At 52.8% G+C, this 27832-nt stretch overlaps 3 protein-coding genes across 9 annotated transcripts in view; 2 read left to right on the top strand and 1 right to left on the bottom strand.

The window, feature by feature from the left end:
* The window catches only part of STYXL1 (serine/threonine/tyrosine interacting like 1), an 80081-nt gene extending 71033 nt beyond the window's left edge, over positions 1-9048 (top strand). For all 5 annotated transcript variants that reach the window (XM_039243494.1, XM_039243495.1, XM_039243496.1 and 2 more), the window contains exon 9: positions 8789-9048. In XM_039243494.1, the coding sequence (XP_039099425.1) occupies positions 8789-8920 (132 nt within the window). In that variant the 3' untranslated portion in view covers positions 8921-9048. The remainder of the gene's footprint in view (positions 1-8788) is intronic.
* A 1382-nt stretch (positions 9049-10430) lies between these two features.
* On the top strand, positions 10431-16268 carry TMEM120A (transmembrane protein 120A). The gene is made up of 12 exons (XM_039243489.1): positions 10431-10612; positions 12271-12389; positions 12619-12735; positions 14348-14407; positions 14640-14735; positions 14809-14898; positions 15055-15120; positions 15223-15284; positions 15392-15484; positions 15606-15670; positions 15777-15845; positions 15926-16268. The coding sequence occupies exons 1-12, from the start codon at positions 10532-10534 to the stop codon at positions 16037-16039; spliced, it is 1032 nt and encodes a 343-aa protein (XP_039099420.1). The 5' UTR covers positions 10431-10531; the 3' UTR covers positions 16040-16268.
* Positions 16269-16400: 132 nt separating this feature from the next.
* The window catches only part of LOC120239289 (NADPH--cytochrome P450 reductase), a 57863-nt gene continuing 46431 nt past the window's right edge, over positions 16401-27832 (bottom strand). For all 3 annotated transcript variants that reach the window (XM_039243488.1, XM_039243486.1, XM_039243487.1), the window contains exons 3-16: positions 27582-27630; positions 22718-22846; positions 21242-21391; positions 20626-20750; positions 20216-20305; positions 19899-19997; positions 18794-18910; positions 18582-18700; positions 18209-18390; positions 17967-18116; positions 17398-17668; positions 17172-17317; positions 17000-17085; positions 16401-16901 (exon numbers count right to left, since the gene is read on the bottom strand). In XM_039243488.1, coding sequence (XP_039099419.1) covers positions 16757-16901; positions 17000-17085; positions 17172-17317; positions 17398-17668; positions 17967-18116; positions 18209-18390; positions 18582-18700; positions 18794-18910; positions 19899-19997; positions 20216-20305; positions 20626-20750; positions 21242-21391; positions 22718-22846; positions 27582-27630 — 1858 coding nt within the window. In that variant the 3' untranslated portion in view covers positions 16401-16756. The remainder of the gene's footprint in view (positions 16902-16999; positions 17086-17171; positions 17318-17397; positions 17669-17966; positions 18117-18208; positions 18391-18581; positions 18701-18793; positions 18911-19898; positions 19998-20215; positions 20306-20625; positions 20751-21241; positions 21392-22717; positions 22847-27581; positions 27631-27832) is intronic.

Raw genomic sequence — 27832 nt, 5'->3', positions numbered from 1 at the left:
GAAGATTGTCCTTTGCCCATTGTCTATTCTGGTCTCCTTTGTCATAAATTAATTGAAAATTTATACATGTTGGTTTATTTCTAGACTATTTTGTTCCATCGATCTATGCGTGTATTTTTATGTGGCTACCATACTCCCTTGAATATGATAGCTTTGTAATATAGTTTGAAATCAGGATATGATGCCTCCAGCTTTGTTCTTCTTTCTTAAGATCGCTTTAGTTATCTGAGGATCTTTTATGGTTCCATACAAAGTTTAGGATTGTTTGCTCTATTTCTGTGAAAAATTCTTTTGGGATTTTGAAAGGGATTGTGTTGAATCTGTAGATTGCTTGGGTAGTATGGACATCTTAACAATGTTAATTCTTCCAATCCATGAGCACAGGATATCTATTTATTTGTATCTTCTTCAGTTTCTTTTATCAATGTCTTACAATTTTTAGTGTATATATTTTTACCTCCTTGGTTAAATTTATCCCTAGGGATTTTCTTCTTTTTAATGCAATTATAAATGGGATTATTTTCTCAATTTCTCTTTTTGATAGTTCACTATTAGTGCACGAGCTTTATGTGTATTGATTTTGTATCCTGTAACTTCACTGAATTTATTAGTCCTAATGTTTTTTTGATGGATACTTTAAGGTTTTCCAAATACAATATGATTTGCAAAGAGAGTTTTACTTCCTTTCCAATTTGGATGCCTTTCATTTCTTGCCTATTGCTCCTGCTAGGACTTGCAATACTATGTTGAATAAATGTGGCAAGAGAGGGCATCCTTCTCTTGTTCCTGATCTTAAAGGAGAAGCTATTCAGCTTTTCACCATTGAGTATGATGATGGACTTGTCATACATCGCTTTCATTACATTGCAGTGTATTTCCTTTATTACTCTTTGGAGAATCTTTATAAGTGAATATTGATTTTTGTTAAATGTTTTTTCTGCATCTATTCAGATAATCATACACTTTTTATCCTTCATTTTGTTACGATGATATATCACATCGATTGGTTTGCAGATATGAAGCTATCCTTGCCTCCGTGAATTGAATCCCACTTGATCATGGTGTATAATTCTTTTACTGTATTGTTGAATTTGGCTTGCTGAGATCTTGTTGAGGACTTTTGCATCTATACTAATCAGGGATATTGGCCTGTAATTTTCTTTTCGTGTTGTGTCTGGTTTGGCATCAGGGTAATGCTAGCCTTGTAGAGTGAATTTGGGAGTGTTCCTCCTCTTCTGTTTTTGGGAAGAGTTTAATAAGGATTGGTATCAATTCTTTAAATGTTTGGTCCAATTCACCAGTGAAGTTATCTGATCCTGGACTTTTGTTTCTCTGGGGGGTTTTGATTATGGATTCAATCTTGTTTTTTTTTTTTTTTAATTTTTAATATTTGTTTATTTCTGAGAGAGAGAGAGACAGAGCATGAGCAGGGAAGGGGCAAAGAGAGAGGGAGACACCACATCTGAAGCAGGCTCCAGGCTCTGAGCTGTCAGCACAGATGCGGGGCTTAAACTTGTGAACTGCGAGATCATGACCTGAGCCAAAGTTAGACGCCCAACTGACTGAGCCACCCAGGCACCTCTCAATCTTGTTATTAATAATTGGTCTGTTCAGATTTTCTATTTATTCATAATTCAGTCTTGACAGGTTGTAAAGTCCAAGAATCTAACCATGTCTTCCAGTTTGTTCAATATGTTGTTGTATAATTGTTCACCGTAATCTCTTATCCTTTGCATTTCTTTGGTATCAGTTGTAATGTCTCCACTTTGATTTCTGATATTATTTGAGTCCTTTTTTTTTCTTGGTGAGTCTAGTTAAAAGTTTGTCTATTTTGTTTATCTTTTTTAAAAACTCATCTCTTAGTTTCACTGATCTTTTCTATTGTCTTTTTAGTCTCTATTTATTTCCACTTCTATCTTGGTTGTTTCCCACCTCCTACTAACTTTGGGCTTAGTTTATTCTTCTAGTTGCTTGATGTGTTTTTGTTTCTTAACATAGGCATTTATTGCTATGAACTTCTTAGAACTGCTTTTGCTGCAGCCCATAAATGTTGGTATGTTATATTTCCATTTGTTTCAAGACATTTTTTAAAATGATTTTACTTTTAAGCAGTCTCTACACCCAATGTGGGGCTTGAACCCACAACCCTGAGTTTGAGAGTCGCATGTGCCACTGACTGAGCCAGCCAGGGGCCCTCAAGATATTTTTGGTATTTCTTTTGATTTCTTCATTGACCCATTGGTTGTTTGCATACTTTCCAGTTTTCTTCTTGTAATTGATTTCTAGTTTTTTACCATTGTGATCAGAAAAGATGCTTGATAATACAGTCTTCTCAAATTTATCATGGTTTGGTTTGTGGCCTAACATGTGATCTGTCCTGGAGAATGCCTTGAGAAGAATGTGTATTCTGCTACTTTGAGATGGAATGTTTTGCAAATGTCTGTTAGGTCCATCTGGCTTAATGTGTAGTTCAAGCCCAATGTTTTATTATTGGTTTTATGTCTGGATGACTTGTTAATGACAGTGGGATATTAAAGTCCCCTACTATTATTATGTTGCTGTCTATGTCTCTCTTTAGGTCTGTAAATATTTGCTTTATATATTTAGGGGTTTCTATGTTGGGTGCATAAATATGTACAAAATTTTACATCCTCTTGTTGGATTCAGCCTTGTATCATTAAATAATGACCTTGTTTGTTTCTTATTACAGTCTTTGTCATAAGGTCTATTTGTCTGATATAAGCATAGCAGCCCCAGCTTTCTTCTGGTTTCCATTTGCCTGGACCATCTTTTGCCATCCCTTCATTTTGTGTGTGTGTGTGTGTGTGTGTGTGTGTGTATGTGTGCGCCCTTAACATCTGAAGTGAATTTCTTAGGCAGCATATAGATGAGTCTTCTCTCTCTCTCTCTTTTTAAATCTGTTTTGCTACTCTGTGTCTTTCATTGGGAGCATTTAGTCTATTTACATTTAAGGTAATTATTGATAGGTTTAGAGTTACTGACATTTTAATTGTTTTGGGGGGGGCTGTTTTGTAATTTCTTTTTTCCTTCTCTTGCTCTCTTCCTTTGTGATTTGTGATTTTCTATACTGGTGTGGTTATTCCTTTCTCTTTCTCTTTGGTGTATCTATTACAGATTTTTGCTTTGTGGTTATCATGAGGCTCACATAAAACAACTTCTAACAGTCTGTTTTCAGTTGATAGCAACTTAAGTTTGAACACAGTCTAAAACGCTACATTTTTACTATGCCCCTCCATGTTTTATGTTTTTGATGTCATAATTTACATATTTTTATTTGTTTCATTAAAGAATTACTGTAGCTAGTTATTTGTAGTATTTTTGTCTTTTACCCTTCATACTAGATTTATAAGTGAACCTACCACCTTTACATTAGAGTATTTTGAATTTTACTTTACCAGTAATACTTGCCTTTTTTTCCTGTTACTAATTAGTGCCATTTCATTTCAGCTTAAAGAAGTCCCTGTAACATTTCTTGTAAAGTGGGTCTAGAGGTGACGAACTCCTTCAACTCTTGATTGCCCGGAAAACTCTTTGTCTCTCCTTTGATTCTGAAGGACCATTATGCTGTGTAGAGTGTTCTTGGTTGGCATATTTTTCTTTCAGTGCTTTGAATATATCACCTCGCTTCCTTCTGGCTTGCAATGTTTCTGCTGAAAATCTGCGAGTCTCATGGGGCCCCCCCAGTGCACCAAGTTATTTTTCCTTTGCTACTTTTAAGATTCCCTCCTTGTCTTTAACTTTTTTTTTTTAATGTTTTATTTATTTCTGAGAGACAGAGAGACAGCATGAGCAGGGGAGGGTCAGAGAGAGAGGGAGATACAGAATCTGAAATAGGCTCCAGGCTCTGAGCTGGCAGTCAGCACAGAGCCCAACACGGGGCTTGAACCCACAAACCGTGAGATCATGACCTGAGCCGAAGTCAGACGCCCAACCGACTGAGCCACCCAGGTGCCCCTCCTTGTCTTTAACTTTTGACAATTGAATTGTGAGATGTCTTGGTGTGGATCTTTGGATTCGTCTTTTTTGGAATTCTCTGGGCTCTGGATGTCTGTTTTCTTTTCCAGGTTAGGGAAGTTTTCAGTGTCATTTCCTCAAATAAGTTTACTGTCCCTTTCTCTTTCTTTCTCCTTCTGGGACCCCTGCACTGTCAACATTGATCCTCTTGATATTGCCCATAAGTCCCTTAAGGTATTCTTGTTTTTCTTTTCTTCTCCTCCTCCTTTGCCCTCCCTTCTCCTCCCCCTCCTCCTCCTCCTCCTCCTCCTCCTCCTCCTCCTTCCTGTCTTCTTCCTCCTCCTTCCCCTCCTCCTCTTCCTTTTCCTCCTCCTTCTGTTACTGCTTTGGTTGGATGCATCCCACTGCACTGTCTTTGACTCCACAGATCCTTCCTTCCTCTTCACGTAGTCTGCAGTTGAATCCTTTTGTTGTATTTTTTCAGTTCAGTTATTGTATCCCTCAGCTCTGTAATTTCCATTTGGTACTTTCTGATGTTTTCTGTCTTGTAGTTGGAATTCCCACCAAATTCCAAGGTTAAAGAGAACCTCGGTGAACATCTTTATGAAATGAACTCTTTATCAGGTAAAGCACTTATCCCCATTTCATTAAAATGTTTTTGGGAGGCTTAACTTGTGAGGAAATATCTTCATGTGCTTATTGACCATTCATGTATCTTCTTTGGGAAAATGTCAATTCAGGTTTTTTGCTTAGGCTTCAATTGGGCTGTTTGTTTTTTTGTTGAGTTTTAGGAGCTGTTTCTATATTCGTCATATTAGCATATGGATATCAATCGTTTGGAATGTATTCCTCTGTTTTTTCATTTTCCTTGCTCTGTTGGTTTCTATGCAATGGGGAAAACAGCCACCTCTCCTAGTCTTGAAGGAGTGGCCTGGTGTAGGGAACGAACCTTACTGTTCAACCCTTCCCTAGGTCCCTTCCCTAGTTCTTAGTTGTCTCTCAAACCTTTTTGACTGTCAAAGCAGCTTGCTTTGTTCTTAACGGCTCCCCATAGTTGAGGGTGTGCCAAGATCTGTCAGTGCCCCAAAGGGGAGGATCTTAAGTCTGCATCTAGATTCAGGCAGACTGGAAGCCTGACCTCCAGGCAGCAGCTTAAATAGTATGCAAATATTCCCGGTTCAGGGTAAGATGAGAAGATGATCGGCATCTCTGTCTGCTCCTTTTACACTGAGCCCTGGGGTGATAGCCAGTTATGAACTATTTCTTTGTTTGCTGCTGTCCTGTTGAACCCATAAACACAAGCCCCATTGGCCACCTGCTTTTGGTTATTTTGGGTATATACCCAGAGTGGAATGGCTGGATCGTATGGTAAGTCTATTTTTACTTTTTTGAGTAATCACTGTACTGTTTTCCACAGCGGCTGCACCATTTTACATTCCCACCAATGGTGCAGCAGGTTTCCAGTTTCTCCACATCCTCACCAACACTTGTTATTTTCTGTTGTTGTTGTTTTTTAAATAGTAGCCATCCTAATGGGCATAAGGTGATATCTTGTTGCAGTTGTTTTTCTTTTATTGTGTTAAAATACACATAATGTAACATTTATCATCTTAACCATTTATTTATGTCCATCTTAACCATTTTTTACAAGTGTACAGTCCAGTGGTATTCAATACTTTCTAGGGGCACATGGGTGACTCAGTAGATTGAGCATCCAACTCCTGATTTGGGCTCAGGTCATGATCCCGGAGTCAAGGGATTGAGCCCTGTGTTGGGCTTTGCGCTAAGGGTGAAGCCTGCTTATAATTCTCTCTCCCTCTGCCCCTCTTCCCTGCCTGGGTTCACTCTCTCGCTCTCTCAAATAATAATTATAAAAATCTTCAAATCCTTTCTAGTGTTGCACAGCCACCACCATCATCCATCCCCAAAACTCTTCTAAAGCTGAAACTCTTTTAAGCTCTATTAAACAAAAATTCCCTGTCCTCCCCTCCCCCAAGCCCTGCAGTCATCATTCTATTTGCTGTCTCTATGATTTTGACGCTGCTAGGTACCTCATATCAGTGGATCACACAGTATTTGTCCTTGTGTGGACTGGCTTATTTTACTTCTCACAATGTCCTCAAGGTTCATCCATGATGTAGCTAGCGTGTGTCCCAATTTCCTTTCTTTAAAAGATAGAACAACATTCCATTGTGTTATATGCCACATTCTGTTTTTCCATTCATCCATTGATGGACACTTGGGAGGTATCCATGTTTGAGGTATTGTGAATAATGCTGTGAATTATGGGTGTACACCATTATACAAATATGGGTGTACAAATACCTCTTCAAGACCCTGTTTTCAATTCTTTGGGGGCGTATACCCAGAAGTGGAATTGCTGGATCATATGGTATCTCTATCTTTAATTTTTTGAGGAATCTCCATACTGTTTTGCCACTGTGGCTATACCATTTTACATTTCCACCAGCAGTACATGGAGGTTCCTTTTTCTCCACATCCTCACCAATGCTTGTTGTTTTTATTTTAATATAATAACCATCTTAATGAGTGTGAAGAAGTATCTTATTGTAGTTTTGATTTGCATTTCCCTAATGATTAGTGATGTAGAACAAATATTTACAGGTGGCTTATTGACCTTTCATGTATCTTTGGAATAATGTCTATTCAGGTTCTTTGCTTATGTTTCTATCTGGTTGTTTGGGTTTTTTGTTGAGTTTTAGGGGCTCTTTCTATATTCTTCATATTAGCACCTGGATACCCATCAGATATATCATTTGAAAATGTTCCCTCCCAAACTGTGGCTTGTCTTTTCACCCTGTTGAGTGTGTCTTTTGATCCACAGAAGTTTTTTTTTTTCTTTTTAATTTTGATGTAATCCAATTTGTCCATTTTTAATCCCCTGGTATTTCTTGATCCTATCCAAGAAATCATTGCCATATCCAATGTTCTGAAGCTTTTCTCCTATGTTTTCTCATAACATTTTTATAGTGTAAGCTCTTACACTTAGGTCTTCAATTGTTTTTGAGTTACTTTTTGTATATGGTGTAAGGTTAAGTGACTGACTTGACTCTTTTCCATGTGGATATACAGTTTTCCATTTGCCCTTTCTCCATTGAATGGTTTTGGCACCCTCCTTGAAACCATTTGGCCATATATCCACATATTTCTGGGCTGTCTATCCTGTTCCTTTGGTCTCAGTGTCTATCTTTACGTCAGTACTACACTGTTTTCGATTACTATACTTTTGTAATAACTTCAGAGATTTGAAATCAGGAAGTATGAGAATTCCAGTGCTGTTCTCTTTTTTCAAGACTGTTTTGGCTATGGGGGGGGGGGGTCCCTTGAAATTCTGTATGAATTATAGGATGTGTTTTTTCAATTTCTGCGTGAAATGCTGTTTGGATTTTGTACAGATTGTATTAAATCTATACGTCACTTTGGGGAGCACTGACATCTTAACAGTATCAAGTCTTCCCATCCATGTGTGTAGGGTGTCTTTCCATTTATTTGTGTCTTTTAAAATATCTTTCAGCCATGTGTTATAATTTTCAGGGTACAGTTCTTTTACCCCTTGGTTGAGTTTATTCCTAAGTATTTATTCCTTTTGATGCCACCGTAAATGGAATTTTGTTTTTATTTATTTTTTATTTATTTAAAAAAAATTTTTTTTAATGTTTTATTTATTTCTAGGAGAGAGAGAGAGACAGTGTGAGCAGGGGAGGGTCAGAGAGAGAGGGAGTCACAGACTGAAACAGGCTCCAGGCTCTGAGCTGGCAGTCAGCACAGAGCCCGACGCGGGGCTCGAACCCATGAACCGCGAGATCATGACCCAAGCGAAAGTCGGACGCCTAACCGACTAAGCCACCCAGGCGCCCCGGAATTTTGTTTTTAATTTACTTTTGAGATCATTTGTCGTTAGTGTATAGATATTGCAACTAATTTTGAATGTTGGTTTTGTAATTTTGCAACGTTGCTAACTTCATTTATTCTAACAGATTTTTTGGTGTAATCTTTAAGGTTTTCTACATATAAAATTATGTCACCTGCAAATAGAGGTAATTTTACTTCTTTCTTTTCAATTTGGGTGCCCTTCTCTCCCTTCCTCCCACTCTGGTTAGTTAGAACTTCTGGTACAGTGTGGAATAGAGGTGGTGCAAGCTGGCATCCTTGTCTTGTTCCTGATCTTAGAGGAAAAGCTTTCAGTCTTTCACCATTGAGTATATTACCCGTGGGCTTGTCCCATATGGCCTTTATTATGTTGAGGTACATTTCTTCGGTTCCTAGTTTGCTGGGGCCCCATTTTTCCTTTTTCTTCTGTCCTCAGCCCAGATGGAGACCAGTCTGTCCTCTTCCTTCATGTAATGAGCCTTCCTGCATTTTAAGGTCGACACCTGAAGGAAGTTTCACGCTCCCTTCTTCAGAGAATTTCCCCAGAGTTCCCTTCCCCTTTCCATTAATCTGTTCACAATGCTGACCTTTGTTGGAGTTGCATGGTGTGCCAGGCAGGAGCATGGTACTCTTCTGCGCACAGGGAGTTTTCACCCACGTTGTCTCAGCCTTCACAGGAGCCATCTGAACTGAGAATGATCTCTGCTTCCATATCCAGCAGCAGAAGTGCAGATGGGCCTGCTCAAAACCCAGCCAGCTCCTATGACTCAAGGCCCTGATACATTCATTTCTCTGTCCAGCTGCTAAGCCATGTTGCTGGTCCATGGGCAGGTGCCTCCTGTCCCTCCTGAGCCGGCTGTGAGAGAGGTGGAAGGGCGCAGGTCCAAACCCTAAAGTCTGCTTTCCCTCCTTGTCTTGACAGAAGTCCTGGGCCTATGTCAAGAAGTGCAAAAACAATATGCGTCCGAACCGGGGCTTGGTGGCTCAGCTGTTGGAGTGGGAGAAGGTTGTCCTCGGAGACTCTGTCACAGACATCTTGGATCCACGCTACTGATCTTCTCTATGGCCCAGCTATGGGTCCTGAAGCACCTTGTCTGGGGGCTTCTTGTGGGTCCTGCGCCAGGCTGTGTAACCAGGCTGGTGTGGAAAGAGAAGGCCTTTGCTGCCTGGAGTCTTGTGTCAGCCTCCTGCAGTGTTTTTTCACCGGCTGCTCGTTCATGCCACAGAGCAGGCGAGACTCAGCAGGACACCCCACCTCCCACCCCCCATGCCTGGGTCATCCTGGACTACCCCTCCTGCACTCCTGAGGTTGCCTCGGAAAAAGCATTAGGCTGTCTGAACAGCTATCCCACATGCCCCGGTAACTTGGACCCTTTGGAGGCCATCTGGGAGGAGTTCCAAGGGATCCCCCTGCCTTATGTTGGTCCACAGGGATGTCACAGTGCTCACCTATGGGGCAGAGATCCCCCAGTGCCAGAGATGCCAGGCCCAGCCTTGGCCCAGGTGCCAGGCTCCGCAGTTCTGACAGACTCCTGGCACGGGGCACACCCTTGCCTCATTCAGGGTCCTAGAACTCCCCAGCCAGTCTGGTGGTTCCTTTCCTTCTTCCCCAGTCATTTCCTCCTGGCTGGGCTCCCCAAGAAGAGATTTCCACCCCTTCTATCTCCCACATCCTGCTTCTAGAAATTCCTCAGGTCTTAAGGGGAATTTTCCTCAGAATGTGCTTCCAAGCCCTGGCAGCACCCACAGCACAAGTCAGGAGAGGGCACAGATGATGGGGCTCACGGGGAATTTAGGGTGTCCGTGTTCATTTAGCAAACATTCCTGGCCACCCTCGAGCGGCTGGGGAGGGGCCTAGAGGTGAAGGCCATCTCACCCTCCAGGACTCTTTGCAGAAGGGTGGAATTGTCCCGCTCCCCAACGGAAGCCCAGTCCCTCAAGGAGAGGGGTTTTGCCCGACGGATAAGGGCTTTCCAGTCAGCTCAGGCCGGAAATCCGTTGTTAGGCTAGGAGCTGGAACAGAGTTTGGGAAGACTGCAAGCAATGTCTCTGTGGGTTAGGGACCTCTTGGTAGGAAGAGCAGAGCCGCTGGCACGTTTTCAATGGGGCCACGGAAGGAATGGGGCCAGTCGTGTATTAGGACTGGCAGTAGGGTGGCCCCTGCAAGGATGGATAGTAGCGGTGAGTCCGGAGGCGGAGAGACCGTAAGGCGGCCACTGTAAAAATCCAAGCCAGAAAAGACGCTGGGAATCCCCTTCCTGAAGAGGCGCTGCTTTCCCAAGGACGAAAGTGTTTGAGGCAGGGGTCACCTCCGTGGGCTTCAGTTTACTGCCAGCTTGACGGACCACGCGGCTGGCACGATCCGTGGAGCCAGAGCCGGCGACCGGGTAGTGCTCCAGCCCCAGTAGAGCTGCAAGCGGCTGGGAGGGCATCCCGGCAGCAGTGGCCCCGCCCGTGCCCCGCCCAGGGTCCGGATTGGTTAGGGCAGGGGGCGGGGCCAGCGCCCTGGTAGCTTCAGGCCTTTCCCCATTGGTGGTCTCGGCGGCGCGAGCCCGGAAGCGGACGGGGGCGGCGGCGGCGGCGGCGGCGGCGGAGGCGCCTTGGGCGGGCCGGGGTTGCGGCGCGGTCCCAAGACTCGGCTCGTACGGCCTGTGGCCTGGCAGCCATGCATCCCCCGGCCCCGGGCCCGCTAGGTGACTGCCTGCGGGACTGGGAGGAGCTGCAGCAGGACTTCCAGAGCCTTCAGGTGAGTGCCAGTGAGGGCGCCCATTGGTCCCGAGCCACGTCGCTCTGGCTCGAGGTCAAGGGTTGGGCAGCCCTGGGTCAGGCAGTGGGGGGGGGGGGGCTCGGGGTCAAGGGTCGGGGACGCTGGCATGGCTCCAGAGGGCGAGGAGACCCCGGGTGCTGGTGGCTGTAGCTGGACCCACCTCTCGGCCTCAAATGAGTGTCCGGCGGCAGCCCCATCGCTGGCACGGCCGCCGCGACCCTGGCAGGGACCCACTGCGCCTAGCGGACGTGGGGCCTTCTGCGGGGGCCTAGGAAAGAGGTCCCTGCCCCGTCCTTTCTCAGGAGAGCGGCTGCCTAAGTCAAAGCTGGCCGGGCCCAGTCTCGGGTCAGTCACTCCGCAAACATGTCCTGGGCGCCCGCGCGGCTGGAGCCTGAGCAGCGCCAGCAGCGCGGTCCCCGCCCTAGGGCAGCGCTGGGAGGTCTGGGCTGCCCTGGGAGGGAGCCCGGCTGGTGGGGCCAGGGGTAGTAGGATGTGTAGGTGAAGTGCCTGGGTGGGGGCGGGGCCCATTCCTGGGTGTAGGACCGCAGCTGCGGAGGCAGGACTATGTGGCTGCTTCTGTAAGAGTGAGAGGAGAAGTGGGCGTGCCAGATCCTGCAGGGACCTACCTCATGGGCCTGGACGGCGTTGGAACCTTTCTGATACCAGTTGGGAGCTGTGGGAGGAATTGTCTGGATCTGTCTAGTATGCCCCTTGTGCTGTTCTGTGGGGAGCCCTGTGGGGAGGGGTGAAGGCTGCTGGTCTCCTCTGGACGGGGGAAAGTGCCGTGGTAGGGGCTGGCAGATGTAGCACGTGCTGGGTTCTGAAGAGGGGTGTGGTGGCTCCTTTGGGCCATGAGAAACAAGACCTAGAAAGGGGGGAGCCTAGGCCATGGCTTTCTCTGTCTCCTGGACTGGTTCCAGCCCCTTCCTGTGTGCATGGAAGCCTTGTTGCCCACCGCAGGCCTGGCCAAGCCTGCTGCCACTAGAGGTTCTCCTGGAGTCCTGAGCAGGGCAGACCTGGTCTCCCAGCGCGGCCACCCCTGCCTGACCTTCCTCACACTGCCCCTGGTTGTCTCCGGCCTGCTTCTCTGGAAACTCACCCACCAGGGCAAAGTGCTCTGGGACGCTTTGGGCCAAAGGTGCTGGGGGAGGGGTAGAAGGACTGGTCTTACAGCCGGAGGTCTAAGGGCTGGAGCCTGATGACCTTTAAACTGGGAAGGAGATGCGGGGAGTGCTTAGCAGCAGGCGGCTTGGACAACCTCAGCTCCCCTGTGCTAGCAGGCTGGGTAGGCAGGAGGATCCGAGAGGACCAGAGTGGCTTCAGGCAGCCTGACTGGGCGAGAAGATAGGCCCTTGGGCCTATAGTCCAAACTCAGGGTGGGACAGAGAGGGATGGGAACAACCAGTAGATGGGCTTCCACCAAGAAATGCTTCCAGAAACTAATCTGTTTTCTGGGACAAGGGGGCGGTGATGGCTTTCGGGCTTTGAGGAGGAGCCCATCCCCTGGCCTGCTTCTGGGAGAAGACCGCCTCCTTTCTTGCTCAGACCCTCCCGAGGTGCCCTGGGGGCATCTGTGCCCCACCTCCCTGCCCAGCTGGGTGGGGGACTTCTGACCAGCCTGAGCCTGCCCTCCCCAGGAGACCCACCGGCTGTACCGCCTGAAGCTGGAGGAGCTGATCAAGCTGCAGAACAGTTGTACGAGCTCTATCACGCGGCAGAAGAAGCGGCTGCAGGAGCTGGCTCTTGTCCTCAAGCAGTTAGGACCCCCCCCGCCCCCCCCCCCGCCATGGCTCCCGTACCACCCTGGCCTAGGGCTGGCGAGTGGCTGTCAGATCTGGGGTTGGGGGAGAGCTGGCACTGACCCCTGAGTGTCCCAGGTGTGGCGTCTCCCCTCGCTGGGCCCTGTTTACCCTCCTGCCCCACAGGGGTCGGCTGGGGACACCTGGGGGCGCCCTGCTCTGACTCCAGCTTCTGTCCACCTGCAGATGCAAACCCTCCCTTCAGTCGGATGCCGAGGAGGCCGCACGGGAGCTGGAGAACCAGATCAAGGAGCGCCAGGGCCTCTTCTTCGATATGGAGGCCTATTTGCCCAAGAAGAATGGGTGAGAACCCCTTCCCCAAGCTCCGTTCACAGACGCTCCTTGGAGGCGGCCTGAAGCACGGTCTTCCTTTGCTTGGTTGCTTAGCCAGCAGATGTTCTCTGGGCTGAGCAGTCAGGCACAGCCCTGTGTCCGGGATATGGCACGAGTGACTGTGACAGCTCACTGAGATGGGTGATTTGGGGAGAGAGGACGGGGACTGGAGTTGAGGGGTCAGGGAAAGCATAGCGCATGATGGAGGGAGCCTGGCGGGCATGGGAGGCTGGAAGCTGCAGGTGCGACCAGAGCTCAGGGAGGGGGTGGGAGACCATAGGGGAAGCCAGGCCTCTGAGTTTGCTTCAGGCCGGTAGGCCGGGCAGACGGACCCTTAGATCAGCCACTGTCACTGAGGAGGGTGGCAGGGGACGGCATACAACCTTTGGCCGAGTAAAGAGCATCCAGCAGAGACCATAGACAGCAAGACTGCTGGGAAAGAGCATGTTCTGGAAGGAGGGGACAGCAGCCTCAGACCAGATGGCCCTGGGGGCGGGGGGCGGTCACATGCCATATGGAAGGGAAAGGTTTCCCGGAAGCCAGGGTGGCCTTGGAGAGAACCACTCCACAGGATGGTGGAGGTGGAAGTTGATAACAGGTGACGGAGAGCAGGGGGATGGGCACCTCTAGCGATTCTTCAAAAGCATGGCCGTGAATGGGAGGGGAGACCAGCAGCTGGAACTTGGCGTGAAGGGTGGGGGGTGCTTTTGCTGCGTGCGTGTGTTACTTTGTACCTGTGGAAGACCTGGGCGTATCTGCCTGCGGGGAGGTAGGGCCCTCAGTGTGAGAGACCCAGTAAAGGGGAATCCCTGGGGAGGCGGGAAGGGCTGGGCGTGGGCCCCTCTCATTTGTGAGGGGAGCAGGTGTAGAGAGGGTGAGGAGGTAGGCCCAGGAGATGTCAGTGGCCTGGAGGGACGGTTTAGCGAGGCCACCGCAGGGATGGCGTAGGGGGCTGGGGGTTAAGGGGTTGACAAAGTGGCTGACGTGTAAGGGGGGCTTGGGGACTCGGCTGGCTTGGGGGAAAGGAGCCTGGCGCTGGGGGGCCTGGAAGTCTCAGGGAGCCAGGGTCTGCATGGGGCAACCAGCCTGGGAGGCTGGGCACTTCAGGATCAGAGCACGAGCTGAATTTCTGAGGGGGCTCTTCTGAGCCAGGAGGGGGCCCAGGTGTGGGTTGCTGCTGCTAGCAGGAATGGGGGAGGGGATAGGGGGTGGCCGTGCACACAGGCATTGAGCTCTGTCCCTGCTCTCAGAGGCGATCTGAAATATGGGCTCTGGGCCCCGGGCCGGCTTCCGGGGGGGTGGGGGGGGCGAGAGCCAGGCTGCCCTGGAGGCCCTGAGTGGGGGAGCTTGGGGAGAGATGAGGGAGGTGATGCTGCTGGATTACCCTGGAGCAGGACTGGGGAGCAGGCGGAGAGGCTGGGCCTCGGTGTTTCCTTCCTCTCGAAGTGGTCCACAGCACCCCCGAGGTTGGAACCCTAGGCCAGGGCCATGGGAAGTCCAGGTAGGGATGGCGGCCCAGCTCTGCGCCGTTGGCTGCCCTCCTCGTCGGAGCCCTTTCTCACCCGGTGCCCCCCTCCCCTAGGTTGTACCTGAGCCTGGTTCTAGGCAATGTCAACGTGACACTCCTGAGCAAGCAGGCTAAGTAATTTGTTGTCGTGGGCGGGCTGGGTCCCCACCCTGCTGTCCACCGTCCTGGGTCCTTTCCATCGCGCCCCAGCTGCCCTGGCTAAGCCTTGGGGTGCAGGGGTCGCTGTTCCGTGTCAGCCCGCGCTGCCCTCGGAAGTGTGTCCGGAGCAGGAGCCTCCCTTCCGGGCAGAGGCGAGGGTGGGCCCCGCGGGCGTCCCAGCCTGTCCCACCAGTGTGTGTCCACCCAGGTTTGCCTACAAAGACGAGTACGAGAAGTTCAAGCTCTACCTCACCATCATCCTCATCCTCATCTCCTTCACCTGCCGCTTCCTCCTCAACTCCAGGTGGGTGAACTGCTCAGGACTGGGCCCCCTGCCGCCTCCAGGCTCTGGCACCAACCCTCTGTGCCCCCCGCAGGGTGACAGATGCCGCCTTCAACTTCCTGCTGGTCTGGTATTACTGCACGCTGACCATCCGAGAGAGCATTCTCATCAACAACGGCTCTCGGTGGGCAAGGGCGCGAGGGGGGCGCGGAGGGGCGGGTGCCCTGGGCCCCTCAGAAGCAGGCACTGGGTCGGGGTGCTGCCTCGGCCTTGCTCCCTGTCCCTGAGCACCAGTCCTCGGGGCTGCAGGGACAGGAGTGACACTGGCTTCTCTATACAGGATCAAAGGCTGGTGGGTTTTCCATCATTACGTGTCCACCTTCTTGTCGGGAGTCATGCTGACGTGGTGAGTGGCCGGGCTTGGCTCCCGGGCCCTGGGCGGGGGGAGTGTGGGACAGAAAGGTGGCACCCCTGAACTCCTTACCCTTCCCACTGCTTTCTACCTCAGGCCTGACGGCCTCATGTACCAGAAGTTCCGGAACCAATTCTTGTCCTTCTCCATGTACCAGAGTGAGTACCTAAGAGGGCCCCGCTCGGCTCCGGAACCCCCCTTGGGGGGGAGGGAGGCGGGCTGAGGACTTGGGGCCCCAGCCTCGTTCTGATGCCCCCCACCCCAGGCTTCGTTCAGTTTCTGCAGTATTACTACCAGAGCGGTTGCCTGTACCGCCTGCGGGCCCTGGGCGAGAGGCACACCATGGACCTCACTGTGGGTGAGTCGGGCGTGGCCGCCCGCTCTGGAACCCTGACGGGGGGCCGGAAGGGGAGGTCCTTTCCTGTCCACGCGGCTCTGAGAGACTGTGTCCATCTCCGTCCTGCCTTTCCTCCCTGCAGAGGGCTTCCAGTCCTGGATGTGGCGGGGCCTCACCTTCCTGCTGCCGTTTCTTTTCTTTGGACACGTAAGTGGTCTCTGTCCCCGAGCATGTGGCTGGGTGTCCCCGCGTCCTGGCTTTGGGCTTGAGTGGGGACTGGGATCTGCTGTTTGAAACCCTTCATCCCTTCCAGTTCTGGCAGCTTTTTAACGCGCTGACGTTGTTCAACCTGGCCCGGGATCCTGAGTGCAAGGAGTGGCAGGTGAGCTGGGGCTGGGGAGGCATGCCGGGGAGGGCCAGCGCCCGCCCCCCCACCCGCCCTGACCTCACTTCCTCCCCCAGGTGCTTATGTGCGGCTTCCCCTTCCTCCTCCTCTTCCTTGGCAACTTCTTCACCACCCTGCGGGTTGTGCACCAGAAATTCCACAGTCAGAGGCATGGGAGCAAGAAGGAATGAGTCTGGGCTTTCCCTCGCCTGCCCGGCTCCCTACGGCACCCCTGGCCTGGAAGGGGCTTCTGGCCCCTGTGTTGAGGGGGTAGGGGGCTCCCCTCATCCGGGAGGGTCTCTTCTCTCCCTGGGGTTTTGTGGGCTCTGTGGGCCCCAAAGGCTGTGCTGAAGAGGAACAGGCCCAGGCCTGCGGGCAGCTGGGGGCCAGCAGCCTCAATAAAGGAAGAGCAGCACAGAGGTGGCTTGAGGTGTGTGCTCTCCGAAGGGTGAGGTGGGGGCCCCTGTATCACCACGGCATGGGTTCTTGGGGGGGGGGTTCTGAGTAGACCTAGGGGAGGCTCCGGATCTGCTCAAGCAATAGCAGTCAAAATACAGAAAACAACTTTATTCCAAGGATCAGAGATTATTTAAAATTATTTACAGTCATTGAAAATAATGGGGAGGCGCTGGGCCCCAGCTCAGCTGAGAAGAGCCCCTTCCATACAGCCACCAAGGGCTGGAGATGTTCACAAAACACAGGCCCCTGGGGCCTCCCCTGACCATGCATCCTGGGGCCAGGGTGCTCCAGAGGGTGCATCTGGGGCCTGGGCGGGTCTCTGTCCCTTGGCCCGCCTGCCCCCCTGCGGCGAGGCCGGGCAGAAACCAGCCAGCAGACTGGCGGAAGGGAGCGAGGGAAGTGATTACACGGGGAAGCGAGTCTGTGGGGCCTGAGGGGACGGGCCGCCCCTAGCTCCACACGTCCAGGGAGTAGCGGCCCTTGGTCATCAGCTTCTTGACGTAGTCCACGGCCTGGGTGTGCTCCATGGCCCCCATCTCAGCCACGATGTCGTAGAAGGTGTTCTGCACGTCCCTCGCCATGTTCCGAGCGTCCCTGGGGCAGTAAGGAGGTGGTGCTGGGCCAGGGCGCCCACCACCCCAGGCCCCGGGGCCAACAAACCCCACCTCTCCCCCTCCTCTCCCCCTACTCACCCGCAGACGTAGATGTGGGCACCCCCTTCGTGGATCAGCTTCCACAGGTGCTCCTTGTCCCTTTTCAGTAAGTGCTGTACGTAGACCTGGGGTGGGGGGTAGAGGCAGCGCAGTGATGAGGCAGGTCCCACGGCCCCGCATCCTGGCCCAGAGGGGCTGCCCAGGCCCTCACCTTGTGGGGCTGCTCCCGGGAGAAGGCCACGTTGAGCTGCGTGAGGGAGCTGTCCTTGTGGAACTGAGTCAGCTCCTCGCGGTACAGGTAGTCCTCATCGGACCGGCGGCAGCCGTAGTAAAGCAGCGTCTCCCCCACGTCCTTGCCTGGGGTGGTAAGCAGGGGGTAAGCAGGTACCCGGGCTTGAGGAACCTTGTGGAACCCCGCCCACACCCACACAACTCACCCTGCTGCCGAAGCCAGGCCCGCTCCTGGATGAAGCCTATGAAGGGGGCCACCCCCGTGCCTGGGCCTACCATGATGACAGGGGTGGTGGCCTTGAAGGGCAGGCGGAACTGGGACTTGCGCACGAACATGGGCACCAGGGCCCGGCGGCCGTTTTCCCCGGCAGGCTCCTTGGCCCGCAGCCAGCTGGTGGCCACCCCCTTGTTGATGCGGCCAGACTTGGTCTCGTACTCCACGGCCACGGCACAGATGTGCACGGAGTTGGGGTGGACCTGGTGGGGGTGGGATGGGTGAGGACGCCTGAGGCCCCTTCCCTCCTGTGCCCCCTGGCCCTGTCACCCAAGTCTTCTCAGCTTGGGGGGTTCTGCTCAGGGCCCTTCTCACCCTTCGTGGTGCCCAAATCTCAAAATCCCCTTTCCAGCAGCTGTCCTGGCTGGCTCAACACTGGCAGAGAGCCGTTCACGGTCTCGTGGTCCAGCCCGCTGGATATGCGGTGTTTGGGGCAGAGCTGGGGCCACGGGTCAGGGCACCCCCAAGCTGTGCCCTCCCTAAGTGAGCTGGGCCCCGCACCTTGGAGGATGAGGCAATGGAGTAGTAGCGGGCCTGGAGACGAGGCAGCAGCTCACACAGGTGGTCGATGGGGGGCCGCAGGGATGGGTAGTCCTGCAGGATGGCCAGGATGTGCCGCCGAGCCTCCACCACCCAGCTCAGGTACAGCTCCTGGGGAAGACCAAATGCAGGGTGAAGAGGGGCTGGGGGAGTGTGCTGTGGCCCAGGCGACAGGGCTGAGGTGGTGGCGGCGGCAGGCCTACCTTGCCCTCGCCTGAGGAGGACGCCATCTTGCGCAGGTGCTCCTGCTCAGAGGGCTCTGAGGCGTACTGTGCCAGCTCATAGAGCACATTGGTGCGTGGAGGGTTGGTGATGTCCAGGTAGTAGGTAAGGGCCGTGCGGTAGGAGGTGGGGCAGGGGAAGGGGTGCTTCTTGTTGGACTCCTCTGCAGGGAGAGGGGAAGAGCATTTGGGGTTATTGGCTGCTGAGCAATCTGTCCCACAGCCTGAAACCATGGGGTCTTGGGTATGAGGTCCTAAGCAGCTCAACCTAGCTATGGCTTTGCCAGGGGCCCATTCCTGCCTGCTGCCTCTGGCCCCGGGCTGGAGGGAGGGCAGCCTCCATTCCAGGACTCACCATCCAGATTGTTTAGGGACATGATGACGTCCAGGTCGGCACCCAAGATCTCGCCAAGCTGGTTGACCAGGGCAGAGTCATTGGCTGGGTAAACGGCCACGTGGTCCCCAGATTCATACCTGTGGTGGAGGATTCGAGGCTCAGGAGGGGGTGGAAGGCAGGGTCAGGAGGCTCTGGGAGGGGTGGGTTGGGGGAGGGGAGGCTGCCAGCACCTGAGTTTGGAGTCTGAGATGTCTAATTCCAGGTGCATGAGGTGTCGCTCAGTTCCCTGGTTCAGCTTCCGGTTGGTGGTGACCTCAGCCAAGAACGGATTCTTGGCATCAAAGGGGCTGGGTGGGGAAGAGAGCAGCTCAGTGATTGGCCAAGCCCTCAATCTGAATCTCCCTGCCCCCAAGGGACCCTTCTGGTTTCACAGAACACAGGGAACCTTAGAGCTGGCCTCCAAGGGCCCCAGGAAACCTCTCCAATTATGTAAAAGGTTCTCCCAGCCCGATCTGAGGCAGTGCCCTCAACGCCCCCCAGAAGTGGGCAGAGCTAGGTCATCAGTGTCTCCATTTACAGATCAGGAAACTGAGGCTGGCCCCTAAAAGCCAGGGAGACCCTCCACCCATTACATGTTTGTGGGCTGAGTGCACAGGAGGGCCAGGCCCCTGTAGACAGCTCCCCACGACAGAAGGTGCCTGGGCGCCGTGACCCTGCAGCAGAGCTCCTTCACCCCGCCTGGCCCGGACAGTGCGCCTAGTTTTACTTCGCAGTCACTGAAATGTTGGGTTTCCTCTTCAAGCAGGGCCACTGGTCTTAAATCCTCAGGGTGGCAGGGGTACTTGTCCTGGGCGGCTCCAGGAGTCTGGGCAGCAAGTCGGGGGCCCGAGAGAGAACAGTGTTTTTGGATAAAAAGTCCAAATACAGAGGCAGTTTTAAGGAAGTTGAGTCCTTGCCACCAAGGTTCAAAGTGGAGCCATGGCCCTATGCCCGATGTCCTGGTCCAGGCACTGGTAGGGGCCTCCCCACCTTGTTTTACTTAGAGTAAAATGTCACATTAAGTACAAACTGAGCAAGTGCCCATCTCCTGGCGGTCATGCCCCGGCCTGGGGGACCCCTGGGAGAGAGCGGGGGTAGGGCCTGGGTACAGGGCTGCGTCTTCCTCTGCCTTATGCCCTCCTGTGTGGTAGAGGCAAACCCGTGGGCCCACACCCACACTCACTCACAGGCAAGGGTAGAGATGGGGTCCGGGGGGGGAAGGGCCTGTGGGGACACAGGACTGCCAGCTGTTGGGGGCACCTCGGCCCCAGGCCCCCAATCACGCTCTCGACTCACGGTTTCTGGTTCTCGTAGCTCTTCAGTCGGCCCATCTCTCCCATGTACACCTTGGCCTTGTCGATGTCTGAGTGGACCACGAGCTCATACTGGCGAATGCTGGCAAGGGGAAGCAGGGTGAGGTGGGGGGGTCTGGGGAGCCTGGGGTGCCGCAGGCTTTGAGAAGGTGAGGAAAGCCCCCCTGGTGCCTGTCCCTCTCAGGCAAAGCCCAAATGCCTTAACGCGGGCCCCGGGACCCCCTCGTTCTGTGACTGAGCGTCTGCCAGCTCCCAGTGCCCAGTGGGCCACGTTTCCCGCCCCTGCGTGCACACACGCACCTGGACTCCTCTCCGGTGGCCTCCACCCCGAAGTGTTCGCACACGGCCGGCCAGAACTGCTCTCGCCACGTGATGAAGTCTTCTTCCAGGCTGGTGGGGGCAGGGGAGGGAATGAGGCCGGCCCCAGGGAGCCCTTCTCCCTGCCCAGCCTGGGCCCCCCCAACCCCCCGACCCTGGGGTGGAGCCCGAGGCGTCTGGTGGCATTTAGGGCGTCTATGCTAAGCAGGGGAGGCTCGGAGCCCAGAGGATGTGGAAAAGCAAGGGCGGAGTCACCGCCTTCCCTTGGCCTTGGTGATGCCTGTGGGAGCTTCTTGGACATGTGGCTTTGCACTCCCCTCGTGTGCCATGGCCGGCCCTAACCCTGCAGGCTCCTGAGGCATGCCGCTGGGGACGGGGGCCCGGACACTCACTTCCCGTCATCATCGCCCATCCCCAGCTCGAAGATCCGCTGGGCGCCGAGCTGCTCCAGCCGCTTGTCCACGTACTTGCCCATGGCGTTGAAGTGCTCGTAGGTCTTGTTCCCGAGACCAAACACCTGTGTGGACAGAGGGACGGGTCTGAGGCCTGCTCAGTGGTCGGGTTGGTTTCCCAGTGCCGGCCAAGCTGCTATCCTGCACCCTTGGGCCTCTACACCCGCCAGGCAACTTGCACTGTGAGGCGGGCCACCTTTGGCCCCTGGAAGCGGCTTTGTTTAGGTGACATGCGGCCCCTAAGCCTCAACCCTGGGTGGCCAGCAGGGGCGATTCACCCTCCCTGCCCGGCGCTCCCGGCCCAGCCTGTGGGGGTCAGCCTGCTCCACCGGCTCGCCTTTACCACAAGCAGTGCTCCTGGAGCAAAGCGGAGCTGTGTGGGGGAGCAGATGCTCGCAGTGTGGGGGCCCAAGGGCGCCTTCCCTGGACCTCCCTGCCAGGCCCCCCGCTCAGCCTATGTCCTGACACCCCGGCCTGGTGGGAACTGAGGGTCCAGAGGCTCCTGAGAGGCGCTGTAAGCTGTGAGCCACGGGAGGTGGGGTGGGGGTGTACTCACCGCATACTTGACTCCAGAGAGGTCCACATCCGTCTCCTGGAGCCAGTCGTAGAAGTCCTGTGCATTGTCCGTGGGGTCCCCCTCGCCGTAGGTGGCCATGCAGAACACTGCCAGGGAGTTCTCAATCTCCGGCAGGCTGCCCAGGTCGGCCTGGAGAGACGAGAGCAGGGCCGGGGCCCAGCGACCATGACTGAGCCTACGTCAGGTCTGCGCCCGATGGGATGCAGACAGGCGGCCCTGCCCGGGGCGGCTGCTGGGGGATGGGACGGAATGATTTGGTCAGGAAGGGGCACGGGGCAGTCAGGGAGGGCTGCATGGACGGGGCTGGCATTTGAACAGTGAGGGTTCAAGGAACAGCAGGCACAGAAGAACACGTGTAAGGGCCTGGGTGCTGACAGGCAGAAGCAGGCTGGGTAACATTTGTTCTGTGCTTCGAGCCCTGGGGGAGACCCTTGTCCCACAATATGCGGGGACCAGAGAGGGGCCTGGGCTCTTGCAAATTCCTAACCAACTGCTGGCTAACTTCAAACCCAGGTCTGCAGACAGACGGACAGTGGTGCTGATCACCAAGACCCCTAGTCGGGGGTGGAGCAGGTGCGGACGTTTGGGTTTGGGAGACAGAGCAGCACAGGGGGCAGGGGGGTGAACTCGGGAGAGACGGGTTCTGGAGGAAAGCACAGCTGGCAACGGGTGCTGGGGCTGCCTTACAACGACCCCATCGGGGACAGAGAAAGATGGCAACTCGGACTTCACCGGGCAGCCTCTTCCCTTCCTGTCTACTGGGGCTGGTGGCCTAGCTGTCACTAGCTCCCTGACCCTGAAATAGGCAGGCAGATGGCTAGAAGTTTCTTAGGCTTTAGAGCCGCTTCCAGCTAGGGCAGGACATGGGGTCGATGCCCGGAGGAGAGTGAACAAGATGAGCCTGTCCCTCCGCGACAGGCCAGGGGCAGCGGTGCCTGGAAGGGACACGGTCCTGCAGACTGAGTGGACGGCAGACATGTCCCGGGCAAACAGGGGTGGGGATTCTGTGGCTCCAAATGGGGGTCTTTACTCCCAAACCTCAGGCTCCCCTTGGCCCCTCCCCAAGTGGCCAGACACACAAGTTGATGCAGCCTCGTTTCAAAGCCTATGAAAGGCTCCTGGAGACGGCCACCCGGGGCTGCGCTTTGGGGGTGGAGGGGAGAAGCAGAGACACCTCCAGGGCTGCTGAGGCCCACGCCCACCCCACCCAGTGCTTGAGTCCTGTCCCCTATCCCCGCACCACCCAGGACCCAACATGGGGAAGCCCAGGGCGCACAGGGCAGGGAAGGCTGAGGGCGCGCGGTGCCAGGAGCTCACACGTGCACGGCCAGGACCAGCTGGCTGCCCGGACAAACAACAGGAGATGCCCGTCCCCGTCCATCCCCGTGGCCCAGATGCCCTCATCAACACCACTGGAGGAGCCAGGAGGAGGATGGGGGAGCGGGGCCGGCTCACCAGGTCATACTCCTCGGGGTCTGCAGCCATGCCCCGCATCCCATAGCGGTGCGCGTCCTTGGACAAGCGGTTGGCAAACTCCTCCGCTGTCCCCGTCTGGGAGCCGTAGAACACGATGATGTTCCTGCCCTAGGGAAGGCCAGATGCGTGGGCTCAGTGAGCGACCAGGAGCCACGGGCTGTACCAGATACCCCAGGTGGCCCCCGGGTGGGCTGGGCAGGCAAGGTCCATCAAGGGCCCCCTCTCCCTTCCTGCTCCAAGTCTTCCCAAGTCACCCAGGGGCGATTGTCTCCCTGACCCAACTGCTGTGGAGGACAGCGACAAAGGCCACCTAGACGTGCAGCTGCTCAAGATCACACTTTGGACAGATTTTTAAAGGACACATGAAAAAGCACAATATAATGTTCAGTTAAAAAAAAAAAAAAGACCAAACTATTTTTTTTTTTTTAATGTTTTTTAAAAATTTATTTCTGAGAGAGAGACAGCATGAGCAGGGGAGGGTCAGAGAGAGAGGGAGACACAGAATCTGAAGCAGGCTCCAGGTTCTGAGCTACTTGTCAGCACAGATCCGGATGCGGGGTTCAAACCCACAAACTGTGTGATCATGACCTGAGCCGAAGTCAGACGCTCAACCGACTGAGCCACCCAGGCGCCCCAAGACCAAACGGTATTCTAATCCAATTTTGTTCTATACTCACACTGGTGTCCACATATACATTTACACACTCACACACACGGGGAAAAATCTGGCAAGAAGTGTACCAAGAGTCTCCAAATGGAGAATTATGGGTAAGTTTTTCTGAATACCTATTCTTTACAAAAATCTAGACCACACAAATGGTGCCTGATGAGCTGGCTCCCACATTCTTCATTCCACCCTCCTCCTGTGGCCTCTACAGCTGAACTCTATTCCCCAGACTTCCTTTTTGGGGGCCAGGGGGGCAGCAAATTCGGCCCAGCCAATTGATGTGCTTTGCAACATCTGGAAGGTGGAAGTACAGGCCACCTTCTGGTCCCTTTATGCGGCCATGAGGTTTCTCTGCACTAGGATTCCCCTGCCCTGACCCCTGGAGGGGTCGCTGATTTTTGCACCAAGCCCTACATATAGGTACAGAGGAAAAAAGAAAACGTATAGATTATAATTGCTTTAAAGTGTTTGCATACCTTTTATGTTTCCTGAATTTTCTACTAATCATTTAAAAAGGCATTTTACTTTATTAAAAAAATTTTTTTAACGTTTACTTTTGAGAGAGAGACAGAGAGCGAGCTGTCAGCACAGAGCCTGACTTGGGGCTTGAACTCACGAACTGTGAGATCGTGACCTGAGCTGAAGTTGGATGCTTAACCGACAGAGACACCCAGGCGCCCCTAAAAAGGTATTTTAAAGTAATCACTTACAAAAACTACTTTATAAAAAAGAAAGGCTTGTAGACTATCAGGTTAAGGGGACAAAACAGGATATAAAATAGCAGCTAAATGTTTACAGTGGCATCAAAACATATGAAGAACTTCAGGGGCGCCTGGGTGGCTTAGTCGGTTAAGCGTCCGACTTTCGCTTAGGTCATGATCTCACGGTTCGTGGGTTCGAGCCCCGTGTCGGGCTCTGTGCTGACTGCCGGCTCAGAGCCTGGAGCCTGTTTCAATCTGTGACTCCCTCTCTCTCTGACCCTCCCCTGCTCATGCTGTCTCTCTCTCTCTCTCCTAGAAATAAATAAAACATTAAAAAAAAAAAAAACATGAAGAACTTCAAAATAAGCCTTACAAGGGGCGCCTGGGGGGCTCAATAGGTTAAATGTCCAACTCTTGGTTTTGCCTCCGGTCACGATCTCAAAGTTTGTGAGTTCAAGCCCCATACGGGCTTCACGCTAGCAGTGTGGACCCTGCTGGTAATTTTCTCTCTCCACCCCCCTGGCCTTCCCCTGCTCTCTCTCTCTCTCTCTCAAAATAAATAAACTTAAAAATTAAAACAAATAAGCCTTAGCAGGAACTTGCAAGAAGTTACTGATGAAGGATTCACTCTCAGGGAAGGCCCTGAGTTTGCAGGGGAAGAGTCTCAACACAGAGGAGGGCAGTTCTCCTTGTTATGCGTCCAGAAACGCAACACGAGCTGGCGAAAAATCTGAACAGCTCTTTTTTTTTACTTCCTCAAAGTGAGAGAGAAAAATAAATATAAATGCATCCACTGGCACAAGACTGAGCAGTGAAAAGGAACGAAGTGCTGACGTGCGACACGGAATGGACAAACCCTGAAGATGTGGTAACTAAGTGAACGATTCCACTTCTATGAAATGTCCCGAACTGGCAACTCTGTAAGGGATGCAGGCAACTAATCAAGTGGGTGAACGGCTGCTTTGGGCTGCGGGTGGGGGTTAGGAATTAGTGGGGGGTGATGCTAATGGGTACGGGGTGGCTGTTTGGGGTGCTAAGATGTTCTAAAGTGGTGGTGATGGTGTGTATAAGTCTGGGACTAGGCTAAACAACACCGAAGCATATGCTGTATTTTTTTTTTTTTTTTGAGCAAGAGCGAGTACAGTGGGGAGGGGCCAAGGGAGAGAGAGAGAATCCCAAGCAGGCTTCTCGCTCAGTGCAGAGCCCAATGAGGGGCTCGATCTCACAAACCAGGAGACCATGACCTGAGCCAAGATCAAGAATCAGATGCTTGATGGACTGAGCCACCCAGGCGCTCTGAAGCATGTACTTTAAAAGAGTGACCTGTAGGGAATGTGAACTGTATCTCACTAAAGCTGTTACCCCAAATACACACCTATGAAATAACGGCCAAGAAAACCGAAAATAAGAGCTGGGGGGGTGGGGCGGGGCCTAGCGGTGCGGATTAGCAAAAGCTTTCTAAAACCTCAGTAATTGAAACCATATGATACTGAACAGAGATCGCCAGATCAAAGCACTGGGACAGGGAAATCTAGAAAAAGGCCCAACTACGTATGGGAATTCTGTATTTGATAAAACCAGTGGAGAAGAGATGGTCGCTAGTACATGGAGCTGAACGCTGTACAAAAAGTAGTTGGACCCACACTGCGTGGCTGACCCCAGGTCAAACTTCCCAACAGACAATTATGAACGATGAAAAAGTGCTAGGAAGCGTGCAAGAAATCTTTTATCTCCTTAGAGTTAATGACTCAAGGTCCAGAAGTCACAGAAAGAATAATAAAGTGCACTGTGTAACTTGTACACGGGAACACACACACACACACACAATAAGCCAGGTGAACACACAATTAACTGGGAAAAATATTTTTTTTTTTAAAATTTTTTTTTTTTTAATGTTTTATTTATTTCTAGGAGAGAGAGAGAGACAGCGTGAGCAGGGGAGGGTCAGAGAGAGAGGGAGTCACAGACTGAAACAGGCTCCAGGCTCTGAGCTGGCAGTCAGCACAGAGCCCGACGCGGGGCTCGAACCCACGAACCGCGAGATCATGACCTAAGCGAAAGTCGGACGCTTAACCGACTAAGCCACCCAGGCGCCCCTGGGAAAAATATTTTTAACTCATGTCACAAACAAGGGGTTCATCTCCCTAATAATTTTAAGGAATTCCTTAAGAAGGATCAATCCCAACGGAAAAGTGGGCAAAATTCTGGAACAGAGAGGGGGGCGCCTGGGTGGCTCAGTTGGTGAAGCATCCGACTCTTGGTTGCGGCCATGATCTCACGGTTTGTGAGATTGAATCCCAAGTCAGGCTCCACATTGACACTGTGGAATCCTGCTTGGGATTCTCATTCTCTCTCTCTCTCTCGGCCCTGCCCCTGTGCCTGCTTGCTCTCTCTCAAAATAAACAAACTTAAAAAAAGATTTGAACAGAGAAACCATAAAAAAAGAAATGCCATCATCACCTACAAAAATCTGCTGAAGCTCATTCATAAGGAAGATGCAAATCAGAAGCATATGGGTATCTGTTTTTAACCAGGAAAATTGTCAACGAGGCTTGGACGAGACTCTCTACTGGCAAGGCTGTGGGGCAGGTTTGCTCACACACGGCTAATGAGCATGCCCTGGTGTGACCTGGGGTCGGGGGAGGGACAGCCTGGCAGCTTCTATCACGACTGCAAATGTGCACACCTCTGGGTCCAACAATTCCACGTCTGGGATTTTACTGTATTTGCAGATGGGGGAATCGGCCTACAGAGTCACAGCGGCACCGTCTGGAAGAGCTGAGGGTTAGAAGCAGTCTGAGAGGCCACTGACAGCGTTCAAATAAGTGCCAGGAGTCCCAGCCGCGTAATGAAATCACTGCGCAGCTGCAGTACAGACCGAGGGAGGGACTGACCATGAGCGCCAGCACAGATGAGCAAACAACAACCAAAACACCCCGCGGTTTACAACAGTGTAAGTAACAGGCCACCTTTTGTGTTTTAAAAAGATGTAAAATAAGAATCTATATTCCCCCCTCCCACCCCCGCAGGTGCATCAGGGAGCTCTAGAAGGATCCGCGAAAATACTAGAACAATGGGGGACGAGTGGCAGTGATAGGAGAGAGGCTCTCCCCGGAATAGTTTGGGGTTCTGACCACCCACCCGTGGGACCTTCTCGTAACATTCAATCTGCAAACCCTGATCTGCATGAGGCTTCCGTCTGCCTCTTCCGTGGGCAGAGGCTGGGCCGGGAGGGAGGACGAGGGACAGTCCCCCGAGTCAGGAGGGAGGGGCGACTCTTACAGTCTGGTTTGTTCACGAGGTGAACATCTGAGCGTAAACTGTCCCAGGAAGGCAGAGCAGCTCCGAGGCTTTGGTTAGACGGGACTGTTCTGGCCTCCTCTCCCCTCCCGTCCAGTGAGGCCAGACCTCCCGTTCCCCCCCACCCCTGGGTCCGCGAACCCCTGCGGGGAGCACAGACCCAGAGAAAACTCACCGTCTTCTTCATCTTCTCTACAAAGCTGCTGTCTTTGACTGAGGAGGTCCTGAAAAACAGAAGCATCTGGTGGGTACGGGGCGCGTGTGCTCTGCGCTGCCTACGCCAGCAGTGCCTCTGGCCGGGCGACAGGTCTCTGGGCTGGGCCTCCCCGTGTCCTCTATGGCAGGCCCGAAGCCTCCAGAGACGCCACCACCTTCAAAGCCAGGACACGTGGCCGCAGACAGAGGACAGAGAAGAGTAGAGGACTT

Source organism: Hyaena hyaena, unplaced genomic scaffold, assembly GCF_003009895.1.
Source record: "Hyaena hyaena isolate Hyena2069 unplaced genomic scaffold, ASM300989v1 scaffold_228, whole genome shotgun sequence".
In the NCBI taxonomy this organism is placed as follows: domain Eukaryota; kingdom Metazoa; phylum Chordata; class Mammalia; order Carnivora; family Hyaenidae; genus Hyaena; species Hyaena hyaena.
This window is presented reverse-complemented; position numbering and strand designations above follow the sequence as displayed.

Bases quoted from the DNA above. Each gene is read 5' to 3' on its own strand.
- TMEM120A (XM_039243489.1), top strand. From the start codon at position 10,532: ATGCATCCCCCGGCCCCGGGCCCGCTAGGTGACTGCCTGCGGGACTGG. The intron at 12,736-14,347 runs GTGAGAACCCCT...CCCCTCCCCTAG, and splicing joins TATTTGCCCAAGAAGAATGG to GTTGTACCTGAGCCTGGTTC. The intron at 15,485-15,605 runs GTGAGTCGGGCG...TCCTCCCTGCAG, and splicing joins CACCATGGACCTCACTGTGG to AGGGCTTCCAGTCCTGGATG.